This window comes from Colobus angolensis, unplaced genomic scaffold (assembly GCF_000951035.1).
Source record: "Colobus angolensis palliatus isolate OR3802 unplaced genomic scaffold, Cang.pa_1.0 Scaffold68, whole genome shotgun sequence".
Lineage (NCBI taxonomy): Eukaryota > Metazoa > Chordata > Mammalia > Primates > Cercopithecidae > Colobus > Colobus angolensis.
In genome coordinates this window covers 8,172,263-8,185,059 of record NW_012120487.1, presented here as the reverse complement: position 1 = coordinate 8,185,059, position 12,797 = coordinate 8,172,263, and the positions used below count along the sequence as shown (strand labels likewise).

Below are 12,797 nucleotides of genomic sequence, written 5' to 3'. Positions count from 1 at the left end.
GGGGGCGGGGTGGGTCATGATCTGACCTGGGTCTGAACAGATCACTCTGCCTGCTGAGCTGAGAAGAGACTGCAAGGGCCTCAGGGAGAAGCAGAGAGACCAAGACCAGATGGTGGCTACTGTGACAATGATGCAGCCTAGGTGGGAGGACCCCACACCGGCTGTGACTTTATCATCTGGGATTTTTACCTCTCCAAGGCTAGCTCCTCACCTGTCAAATGCTGACACCACCACCTGTCGCAGGGCATCTGAAGATGACACGATGGCAGAGAACCAGGCCCAGTACACAGTAGGCTCTGGGGATGCCACCCTTCTCCAGCTGACTAAACCGCAGGCCTTTGGACCCCTACTGGCAGTGTGACCCTGGAAAGGTTACTTCACCTCTTTTCATGTAAGTGGGATGGGCTAGAGACGTAGGGATGCAGAATGGAGCTGGTCAAAAGTAGATGTTTCTGCCACATCTGCAAAGTGAGCAAAAGTAGTGCGCTTCCCGTCACAGGAGGTATGGGAGCAGAGGCCGAATTTGCCCTTGGTGGAGGAGGGCTACCTCTACTAATAAAACTGACAATTACTGCACACGTACTAGGCACCTGGCTCAGGGCTAAGACACCTGCCTTTATTATCTGGTGCCTCAGCACTGAGCCATTGACGGCGGCATCAGTGTGAACTCACATGTCAGTTGCTATCGTCTCACTGAATCCTCACAAATCAGCTCTTTGAGGGAATCCTTAATTCCCATTTTACAGATGAGGAGGCTGAGGCAGAGAGAGGAAAAGTCACTTGCCCAAGTCACTAAGATGGTACATGGCAGACTGGGCATAGTGGCTCACGTCTGTAATCCTAACACTTTAGGAGGCTGGGAGTTCGAGACCAACCTGGGCAACAGAGCAAGCTCCCTCTCTACAACAAATTTTTAAAAATTAGTCGGGCATGCTTATGGTTTCTGCTACTTGGGAGACTGAGGTGGGAGGATCGCTTGAGCCTGGGAGAAGGAGGCTGCAGCGAGTCATGATTGAGCCACTGCACTCCAGCCTGGGTGACACAGCGAGACCCTGTCTGGAAAAAAAAAAAAAAAAAATATTGCTGTTTGTGGAACCTATACATAGGTGGTCTGAATTCAGAGGCCATGTTCTTCTGGTTATAAATGTGATGTGTGCCCCTGGGCCCCAGTTTTCTCACCTGCACACAATCTCCCAGCTGACAGCCAGCACTCACACTGGCCATAGGAGTGCCACGCAGGATGTTCTGGCCAGCTGGGCCCCTGATGACGGCCCTCACCCATACCACAGAGGGCAGAACACCCCCAGCTGGACCTAGGCAACTCATAGAGTTGTGAGACATAATCAAATGGGATTTATTTTAAGCCACTAAATTTGGGGTGGTTTGCTATACAGCAATAGATAAACAGAACAGCCTTCAACAATGAGCATCTGTTGAGTGCCTACTGTGACCCAAGCACTGCACGAGACTCTGGAAAAGGCACAGCATTTTTGTCTCTGGATTCAGGGCCTGCTAGGAGCCTTTAGCTTCCTCCCCGTGCAGTCTGAACCAGGCCTGAGCAGGAGCATGTGGCGCTCAGTGTCGTCTCTGCAGAAACCACATCAAGAGCAAGGCTGATGCTCTCGTAGCTGGGTGGAGGCCAGTGGGGCTGGGTGCTGAGCAGGGCATCCTTTGGTGCACTTGGCTCCAGGACTTCCTCCATAGGGTATGCAGGTGGTGTTGGGGGCCCCTCGGCCACTGGGAAGCTCACGGCTTCCTCATAAGTGGGGATGTCAACCACTTTGGGGGTCCTGCGGGAACAGAAGAGAGGCTGTTAACACGGGCTGGGGCAGACCCTGCTGCCTGCCAGGGAGACAATGAGAAAGGCTGGGGGCAGAGAAGTCTTCACACCCTGCTCCAAGCCTCTGCGGCTCCCCAGGGCCCCATATACACAGTTGAAACTTGGCATGAGCCAGCCCCTTCAGCCCTCAGCCTTCCCACCTCCCCCTCCCTGCTCCATAGAGTTAGTTCCCTGTATGTGCCCCCAGCACCTCCTGGTGCCTCCTAAGTTCTCTCTGCAGGGAAAGTCCTGCCCTAGGGCAGTGACTGAGAGTCCAGGGGCTGAGGGTAGGTACTTAGGGGTGTTTGTTGAAAGACTGAGTGATGGTGGTCCATAGAAAGACTCCCACCTATTGAAATATCCTTTACCAGATCAGAATTGGGATGCTCAGGGCGGAATGGGAGACCTCAATTCCTCTGCCCATCTGGATGCTTTAGATTTTGATATGATGTCTGCCAAGTGATTATCTTTACATGCATACCTCCAGGGATGGAGAGCTTACAACTTACCAGATCAACCACTTCTATCTCTGGACAGCTTTACTGTCCTGTGACTCTTTTCTTGTCCCCACCCCTGGCCAACTAAACCACCCCACAGGGGCTTGAGGCAGAGACCAGGTTCTCTGCAGCTCCGCTGACCAGGTTCTGCAGGCCAGACCCCGAGACAGATCACCCACGCCCCCGCCAGCCTGAGGCTGATAGGAATGAGACCAGCTGTCGGCCCCCTCAGAGCCCTGGCGGGTCATCTCTGGCAATCCAATGCCCCTTTCCCACCTGGGACACACAGTGGGGAGTGGGGTGGGAATGTCACTGATCCTAGGTGTGGGCTGCTCCTGCTTTGGGGTGATCCTGAAGGTCCCTTCCAACACTGAAGGTGGTTATGAGTCTGGGCACTGGTGGTTCACCTCCCTGCTTGGACACATTCCTGCTGGGAGATCATGGGTCTGTAATTCCATTCTGGGGCCTGGTTTCCTCACCTGTAAAATGGGGAACAATAGTGGCACCTGCCTCACAGGACAGAGTGCAGGTTAAATGGGCTCACGCAGGGCGGCACTCAGTGTCTGGGATGTAAGTGGGGTTATGAACAGAATCTCAAGGGGCTCCTGTGGGGACTGGGTGGGGGAGCAAAGCTTATCACAGGCCTCTAGATGGCAGGCTCCACAAGACTCAGAGAGGCTGAGTCACTTGCCAGGCTCCTCGGTTTGGAGCTGCTGGGAAGCAGTTTATTCCACACGTGTGGTCCTACTGTCTAGACCGAGGAGGGGCCAATGGCAAGAGGCCAGCCGGGAGAACAGAAGAGGCAGTAGATGGGACTCAGCTCCAGGGGCTGATGGAGGGGCCCATGCTGGGAACCTGCTGCTGCCCCTCAGGTGAACACCCAACACCCACTGAAGACCTGGACTTTCTCTGGCAATGTGTCTTCTCGGCCCACTGCAGCCTCACAGCAGCCTGCTGGGAGGCTCACCGCTCCCAGTCACAGACCAGGGTGATGGAGCAGATTGATGGGACCCTGGATTTGAACCCCAGCCTGTATGTCAGTTCAGGGCAGGGTACCAGCCAGAAATCCCTGGGACACCAGCCAGGAGTCCCAAACATAGAACTCCGTGTCCAGTGCTTCCACAAATTCTCACAGACCTCAATTCCTTCTCTGGGACACAGCCCGGGAAGCTGAGACGGTGCCTGTCCTCACCCTCCTCTAAGCTCCCAGCATCCTTGCAGATGAAGGCGGGATAGATAATATTGCCCCTGGAAGCAGGCAAGTTGGGTTCTATTGCTGTGTGACCTGGACCACATTCACACCTTTTCTGAACCTCTTTCTCCTTATCTGTAAAATGAGGATAATAATTCCCCTTTCAGATTCAGGAGAAGAAAAAAATGAAAAACAAACGTTCCACAGCACACAGAAAAGTGAGAGTAATTAGCTTCCAGAGGCCCATCTCCTGTCTGCTCACCTCCCAGACACGCCTCGGCCCTGCTTAGAGCCCTAGACACGTGAGACAGGCTTTGGGTAGGCCTGGGGCCATCCCAGCAGGTGACAGCTGGCAGGGCAGGGCACAGGTGCCAGGGAGCTCTGCCCACAGCAGGAAGTTTGCTTAGAGGGCAGATGTGAAGCGGCCCTCACACCACCTTCTTCCACCTTAGTGGCCAGCTGGGCCCGCCCAGCTCCAAGTCGCCAAGGTCATGGTTGAGGATGCCAGGAACTCAGTGAGCAGGGCAGCCACATCACACCCCTCTGGGAGCGGGCCCCATTCATGGTGCCTCTGGATGTGGAGCCTCTGCAGCTGTGTGGGGCAGTCCTGCCACAGCGGTCTCCCTGCACAGGAAGTGCCATGGAGGCCAGGGCTCACCCTAATCTTTGCAGCCTGGTTGGGGCAGAAGACCTGGGCCTGGCACCAGCTCCACTGCCCTTCAGCTGAGTCAGGCAAACCCAGGAGGAGTGGGGCAAGGGATGAAACACAATTTGCCCAACACTTAAGTTCTCTAATCTCCTTTCATATTCACAACCACCCTGGGGGGTAGAGGCCTGCACCCATTTTGTGGATGAGTAAAGGCCATGTGTCGGCTGAGTGGCAAAGTCCCAGCTTCGTCTGACAGCAATGCTCAAGCTAAGTCCACCTATCGCACTTCTCCCCCAAGCCACCTCATCTCTCCTCACCTCAGTTTTCTCAGCTGTCAAATGGACCCAATCCTTACACTTACCTCATAAGTAGTTGAGGCTCAAATCTAGTGGGCATGAGGGTGCATTGCAAATTAAAACAGGAATAGCAGAGAAAGCAGATATGTGTACCAGCTACAGCGTGTACGCTTCCCTAACTCTCATCTCATCTGAGCCTGACAGCGATGATAGGGAAAAGGTCTGTCACCTCAGCTGAGAGATGAGGTGTCAGACACAGCTCAGAGAGTCTAAGTAACATCCTCAAGGACACACAGCTTCTAAAAGAAAGAGCAGGCACTACTGGAGGCCCCACATCCAGTCACCTCACTAAGGGAACTTACACTGAAGATACGAGCTTCCTGAGGGCAGGGTCTTTGTCTGTTTTGCCCGCTGTGGCACTGTCAGTTCTCTGAATAGGACCCAGCGTACCTCCGTGTGCTCAATCAATATTAGGTACATGCATGAAAGAATAAGTAGATGAATAAACAGGGAAACCGAGGCCAAGAGGGGAAGGGACCTGCCCAAGCCATCAGCCCAGGAAAGCTTTGTTTCTGACCTGGAGTTACCCACAGCGGGCACCACCAGAGAGCGAGGTACCTGGGAGCAAGAATAGCAGAGTAGCCACCCATGAGGGCCAGTTGCTGGGCTCTGCAGGCAGCAGGGCTGGGCTGGGTCAGCCTCGGGACAGGAAAGAGCACCGCCAGCAAAAGCAGCCTCCTCTACCCCCAGCCACCCAGTTTCTGAGTCTACGACTTGGGTCTTGGAGCTCGATGGGCTTGGATCACCCTGTGGCCTCCTGGGTGGGCTTCCTCCCTGGCCCACTGGGAGTGAGGGCCAAGGGGCCCCACCTGCCAGGCGCAGCTGTGCCTAGACCCTGTTGCATCAACATGGCTGTGTGTACAGGCAACACCCACTCCCTGCACTCACATCCGGCTGGGTGGGAGGAGCAGGCTCTGGTTCAGAGCATCTGGGTCCTGGCCTGGTTCCAACTGACCACTAACTCACTGTATGACCAGGTAGGTCCCTTGGTCTTCTGAGACTCAGGCCTCTCATCTGAGAAGTGAAGGGTTTGGCTGGAGAGTCCCCAAGGCCCTGCAATATCTAACACTATGTAAATGCTATGTAAATAGTTGTTATGCTGTACTGTTTAGGGAATGATGAGAAGAAATCAAAGTCTGTACATGTTCAGCACAGACACAATTCTTTTTTCAAGTATTTTGGATCCATGGTTGGTTGAATCATGGATGCAGAACCCATAGACAGAAAGGGCCGACTGTACTGCATCATCTCTAACTTTAAGAAGGCACAGGCTGGTAGCGGGAATGCTCCTACATTCTTTGACTCGGACAACACTTTCCCTCTTAACACAGGGAGGAAGAGCATCAGGTCCCAGGTCCCAGGCCAGCTCACAGCAGTCTGGCTCAGCCCCTCACACACAGGGATCCAGGGCTTAGGACTGATGCGGCGGGAAGAATGCCAGCCGTGCAGCCAGCAGGCTCCTGCCACTTTCTAGCTATGCCTCCCCTTCCTTTTCTGCAGACACAACAGTCATTCTTACCTTGGAGGCAATAGAAAGAAGGACAGGAGGTGATGTACACAGGCCCCTGGCACATAGGCACACTCTGTACTTTGTTGAGTAAATAAGTACATAAAAGGGTATGCATAATGCATGCATTCTCAACAGGACAAACACTGGTTCTTGGAGAGGGTAATACTCTTTTTATGTATAAAGCACACATATACATATAGAACATAAACATATGCACAGTGTATCTGGGGTATTATAATTTCATGGAGGAGGATTTGGAAAAGAAAAAAAAAAGTCTAAGAAGGATGGCACAAGGCAGGGTGGGGAGACCGATAATGAAAACAGAAGGTTGAGAGATGCTGTCTTCATGCAACACTTTGTCCCCATCCCCGTACCTTTGTGCATGTCCTTCTACCTGCCTAAAATGCCTCTTTTCCACCATGTCCACTAGAGGAAAAGTTGACATTTGCTGTGCACCTACTGTGTTCCAGGCACTGGGCTAAAGCTCAACATACATATCTCATTTAATTTTCCCAAGTGTCACTGGAAGTAGGGAGTGGGCGTTGAGCATAGACTCTGAGGCCAGACTGCCTGGGTTCAAGTCCTGGTTCTGACACACACTAGCTGATGTCCTTGACTGAGTTACTTAGTGTCTCCATGCCTCCATTTCCTCCTCTACAAATGGAATTCTTAACAGTAGCTACTTCAGAGGACTGCTGTAAGGATCAGCTGAGGGAGTATAGGATAGCACTTTGAACAGTGCCTGGCACATGGTTAGTACTGTAGAGGGGTTTGCTATTATTGCTGTTGCTATTAGTCCTTTTTATTTCAAATGACGAAGTTAAAGTTTAGGGGAATTGCATGATCTACTGACGAAGTTAAAGTTTAGGGGAATTGCATGATCTACTCAAAGTCCCACTGCTAGTTTGTGATAGAACCAGAACAGGGTCCCAGTGGGTCTGACTTTTGTGTCCAGGCTTTTAACCCTTTGCTATTCTGTCCCATACCAAGCTGAGCTCAGCTGCCACCTCCTCCAGGAAGCCTTCCTGGGTTTCTCCATGTCTTTAGAACACATGCCTCTCTCACACAGCACTACCTACTCCAGTTTGTCATCATCAGCCTCTGTCATGGGGCTTTAAACTCCTTCAGGGTTGTACTGATCAGCTTCCATGTACCCAGGGCACAGGGCAAAGCCTGGTCCAAAGGAGGAACCCCATGAGAATTTGCTGGAATTACAAATGCTGGTTGGTGGGCTGGTGTGACTGGGCCCCTACCTGTGGTCCCCACCCGCTGCCCCACCCTGCCCTGCTGACCTGCAGCTCTCCTTCTCTGAGGACTCCACAGTGAGGTAGTACAGGTCTCTGGAGAAGTGATAGAGGTCCCATGGGGGTGGCCCCCGGGTGCTGGCCTTGAAGGACCACAGCAGGCCAATGAGCAGCAGCAGGCCACCTGCGCCGCAGCAGACGAAGCTGACGGACCTGAGCAGGGGGCTGGGGCCCTCGCGCACCGGATGCTCCGTGGGTGGGGCCAGCTGGCCGGGCTGGGTACTTGCATCCCCTTCGCTCCACCAAGCAAAGCAGAGCGTCCCAGCTACCAGAACCACTGTGCCGCTGACCGTCATGCAATAGCGGAGGGTGGAGGCCATGTGGCTCCCGTCACACATCTGGACACAGAGAAGGAGGGAGAAGAGGAAATGGGCCATATGAAAGGTGCTGGATGCCAGGTGTTAATCCTCAGCTGCCTGAGGTCACTGTACAACCTTGGAGAAGTCACTTAACTCCTTTGGGCCTCAGTTTCCTCATCTGTGAAGTAGAGATGATGTCCCTGACTTTACTGGGCTATTTTGAAGGTCAGAGGTAAACATGTATCAGCACCATGCCTGGGACATCGCAGAAGCTCAATAAGTGTGACCACTTTCACTCAGGGCCTCCCTCCAGGCCTCAGGGGCCCCATCTGCCTGGTGGGTCGAAGACTCCCCATCCTGACTACCACACAGGAAGCTGGGAAAGAGGAAAGTGAAGGCATGTTGGAACCTCCAGGCCTGCCAGGATTGGGGCTTGCTGGTTATGCACTGCCTGACTTCACCTGGTCACAGTCTTGTGAGATGGACACTGTTATTGAACAGAGGAAGATACCGAGACCCAGAACAAGCGTGAAAGAGGAGGTATTGAAGAGTCTGAGGCCGAAATTTACAACACAGAGCAAAACTTTGTGGAAAAAGATGTTCTCCGGCTGGGCGTGGTGACTCACACCTGTAATCCCAGCACTTTGGGAAGCCAAGGTGGGCGGCTCACCTGAGGTCAGGAGTTCGAGACCAGTCTGGCCAACATGGTGAAACCCCATCTCTACTAAAAATACAAAAATAAGCCGAGCATGGTGGCACACGCCTGTAATCCCAGCTACTCAGGAGGCTGAGGCAGAAGAATCACTTGAACCTGGGAGGCAGAGGTTGTAGTGAGCCAAGATCGCACCAATGCACTCCAGCCTGGGCAAGAGTGAGACTGTCACACACACACACACACATACATAGACATACACACACATATGTTCACTGTGGCCTTATTAATAATGGCCATAACTTGGAAAGTGCTAAAATGTTCAATTATAAAGAAATGGTGAGTAAACTATGGCATAATCTCTAGAATGAATAATTAATTAGCCCATTTTTTAAAAAAAATCAAGCTCAGCACAAAGATTTAACAAGAGGAGGAAACATTTATCACATCTTGCTTTTTTCAACTTAGTATACTAAATTATGCCTACAGTGTTGTCTCAATTAAATAAAAGAATGCACAAGGGGGAAAAACTTGGAAGGGTCCTGGCCCTGGATCACATAGACGTAGGAGGCTGAAACCTAGGTCTGAATTGTCCCCAAAGCCAATTTTTAGGCTGCCCATTGTACCTTCCAGTCCCTGTACCTATAACTTCCCCTTAGCTCACCTCAAGGCTCAGCTCAGCCTCACCAGGAGAGCCTTCTCTGAAGACACTTTAACTTTAAACCCCTGAGTGCCCTGGGCCACCTTTGCCACAGCAGAAACCTGTGCTTAACTTCTGCTTCACTTGTCCCACTCCGCGGTCTGTGAGCTCCCTGAGGGCAGGGTCCATATTGGCCGTGTTTACCACTATATCCCCTCAGTGCCTAGCACATAATAACTGCTCAATATATCCTCTGAACTGAGAGAAAGTGTTGCTGGATAAATAAATGCTGGTTGGGTGAAAATCTACCCTCAGTTGTGAAGAGCTAGGAGAGAGGAGGCAGTGCAGGATTCCAGCTGCCACAGCACAGGAACATGAAGGACAGTCCTGGTTTTGGTCCCCCCTCTATAACTGTATCATGGGGTAAGCCCCTCACCTGCCCCGGGCCTGCTTCCTCATCAGATAAAAGGCAGGCTCTCTAGGAGGCTGCTAGGAGGATTTGCAGAAGCACTGTCTCCTCTTCCAGAGGCTGAGCCAGTGAAGCAGGGAGCAGGGGCCACAGACCTTAAAGGGAGGCTTCAGTGATCACAAATCCCTTTCAAGTGGGGCTTGCCCAGCCAACGACAGTATATCCAAATGACATACTGCTGTGTGGCCGCTTAAAGCCATGATCCCATGGGAGCTAAAGGGCATGGAAAATGTTCAAGATGTAGCAGGTGAAACTTTACATTTCAAAAGGGAATGTTACCAAATGTGTTTAAAAACACACACATGTGTGTGTGTGTGTGTGTGAGAGAGAGAGAGAGAGAGAGACAGAATGTATACATGTAAAAGGGGGGCTCTGGGAGTGGACCTCAATCTTTCTGCACCCCTAGACCTCTGAATGCATATAGAGAAATTCCATTGATAAATGACCTGCAGTTCTCTTCCTGTGAATCTGTCCAGGGCGCAAGTGCCTCCTGTCTCTAGCTCAAAGCCTTTTCATGTAGGGACTATCCCCGGTCCCCCATCCCCAAAGTCAAAGAGCTAGGAGAGGCTGACAAGAGAAGAAACCAGTTTGTGGGGAAAAATTTCAAAAAACAAAACACACAAGCAAATCAAGAACAGTAACCCCTGCATGTATGTTATGGTACTCAACAGCCCTTTATACCTAGCATTGCACCTGCCTCCCTACAGGGGCAGACCAGAGGAAAAGCCCCATTTTACAAATGAGGAGAGTGAGCCCAAAAAGGTGAAGGACCTTGCCCAAAGCCAGGTACAGCACGGTTCTCAGCACTGGAGGAGCGCACACCCAGGCATGCCCGCATGGGGCAACCTACACTGCTTTTTACTTTCTGTTAAACAATAGTCACTGCTCATTGTGGAAAAAGGAGAAAACCACAAAAGAGGATAAAAATTAAAAAAAAAATACAGGCTGGGCACGGTGGCTCACACCTGTAATCCCAGCACTTTGGGAGGCCGAGGCAGGTGGATCACCTGAGGTCAGAAGTTTAAGACCAGCCTGGGCAACACAGTGAAACCCCGTCTCTATTAGACATACAAAAATTAGCCGGCCGTGGTAGTGGGGACCTGTAGTCCCAGCTAGTAGGGAGTAGATTGAGAATCACTTGAACCTGGGATGTGGAGGTTGCAGTGAGCTGAGATCGCATCACTGCACTGCACTCCAGCCTGGGTGACAGAGTGAGACTCCTTCACACACACACAAAAAAAAGCAAAATACAAATCACCACTAATCTTGCCTCTCAGAGACAAGCACAATCGCCAGGTGGCTGTTTCTGTTCATTGCCCCCTTGTCTTGCATACAGGATGATGGCAGCAGCAGATGTGTGCTGTGCATTTATCAGGCTGGGCATTTACCGGGCTGGGCACCATGTCAAGCGCTTTACAGGTATCCCTTCACTTTATCCCTACAACAGCACTGTGTCCTAAAGACACTGTGGCCACTAGGGTGACAATTTCTCCACAATTGGTGACCACAATAGGGTGACAATTTGTCCACTAGTATACTAGTTTACTGCTGGATTTGGACCCAAGTCTAGTCTGAGTCAAATCCCTGTGTGTGTGTACAGCTAGGTCTATCAGTATGTTTTAGTATAGAGTGTTGGGACCATGCTGCGAATAGATGTACTTGTCTTTGGCACAGGCAGCTCTCACTCTTTAGAATGCGTGGCCTTCCTTCCCAGCTTAACTCCTCTCAGGCCTCAGACTAGCCCCTGCAACTGCCCTTTGCATGTTCTCACATGGGGTCGGGGTCATTTTCTGTGTGGGTCTCGCTCCTTCCATGTGGATCCCCCACAGCAGGCAGGGCACATGCTAACCTGTCATCCTGGGGGAGTGGGAGGTTGAGAAGGTCAATGTCCACTGGATGAACGGCAGCCTGTTCCGTTGCGCAGTGGTTGTTTTCCTTATTATTATAGGTCAGGGATGTCACTATCAGCAGGGTGTTCTCACCCAAACTCCTTTCATCGGGACCCTCTACTAGGCCTGTGCTCCCTCCACCTGGAGCGCCCTCTGCTCCCATCCAGGGCCCTCATTGCACCCCTTCCCAGAAGGCTGTCTACTGCAGCTGCCCCCACCTCCCTCCAGCCAGAGGACGGCTTTCCCGGAATCAGGTGGCTCCACTGACCACTCCCTCTGACTACAGTGATCATTCCCTGTTAGCTCTGTGACCGCCCAGCATCTCTGAGTTCAAATCCCTGCCTGCAAGGGGAAAGCAGGTAATGAAAATGAGATGGCAAGACAGCAGGCTATAAGTGAGGCGTGGGGACACAAGGCTGGACTGAGGATGCACCCTGCTCTGACACTGGCAGGATCCAGCTTCTCCATGCCTTAGTGCCCTCCCCTGTAAATGGGCACAATAACACCATATTTATTCTGAGAATGAGGATATATTAAAATAAAATTTATTCTCATTATGATTATTTTTATTTCTACAGCAGTGCTCAGTACCTGTCCCCGCCCTTTATCTTGCCGTATCTGCTAACTGGTGGCAGGGCCAGTCTGACTCTATTATCTGCCCCCTGGCATGGGGCCAGCATCCTCAGTAAAAATCTAGTAGAAAGGCCCTGCCCCTGTCAGGAGAGTCCGGAGGACAGAGCCTCCCTCCTGTGCCCACTCCCGCACAAAGCCAGGACAGAACGCCATGCCATTCTCCATGTCCTACTCCATACCAATAAGGGCACTATTTTTTTCTTTTTCTTTTTCTTTTTCTTTTTTTTGAGACTCTTTCTTGCTCTGTCACCCAGGCTAGAGTGCAGTCCTGCCATCTCGGCTCACTGCACCCTCTGCCTCCTGAGTTCAAGTGATTCTCCTGCCTCAGCTTCCCAAGCAGCTAGGATTACAGGCGCCACCATGCCCGGCTAATTTTTGTATTTTTAGTAGAGACAGGGTTTCACCATGTTGCCCAGGCTGGTCTCGACCTCCTGACCTCAAGTGATCAGCCTGCCTCGGCCTCCCAAAGTGCTGGGATTACAGGCCTGAGCCACTGCACCCGGCCCCAGTAAGGGCACTTCAGATGCTTTGTGTAAAGACCAAACTGTCCGAACAAGAGTTTCCCAAACCATCCCCAATTAAGGTCCTGAGTGCCATGGCCTCAAGCCACCCAGCAAGATAAAACCCAGGCAGAGCCCCAGGTGTCCACACTCTGCCCACCAAGTCACCGTGACCGAGGTTAGGGGAAGGGGTCGGGGCAAGGTCGACGACAGAAGGGGCTGAGTGCCTGCAAAGGAGGGAGAAGGCCGTTTCCACCCACCTGGGGCAGGGCCATTGGGAGGCGGGCAGCAGGCGCTGTCCAGGCGCGCGGGGAGCCGGGCGCGGGTGAAGGTGTGGTGGCGGAGGACGCCAGGGCTGAGCGACCCTGCCGGCGGCGACCCTCGGGTC

General features: G+C 52.2%; 1 protein-coding gene across 1 annotated transcript; it reads right to left on the bottom strand.

Moving 5' to 3' along the window:
* Positions 1-1,333: 1,333 nt before the first annotated feature.
* TMEM61 (transmembrane protein 61) lies at positions 1,334-12,791 on the bottom strand. The gene is made up of 3 exons (XM_011926361.1): positions 12,670-12,791; positions 7,316-7,665; positions 1,334-1,790 (listed from the first exon to the last, which is right to left on the bottom strand). The coding sequence occupies exons 1-3, from the start codon at positions 12,682-12,684 to the stop codon at positions 1,523-1,525; spliced, it is 633 nt and encodes a 210-aa protein (XP_011781751.1). The 5' UTR covers positions 12,685-12,791; the 3' UTR covers positions 1,334-1,522.
* Between the last annotated feature and the right edge of the window lie 6 nt (positions 12,792-12,797).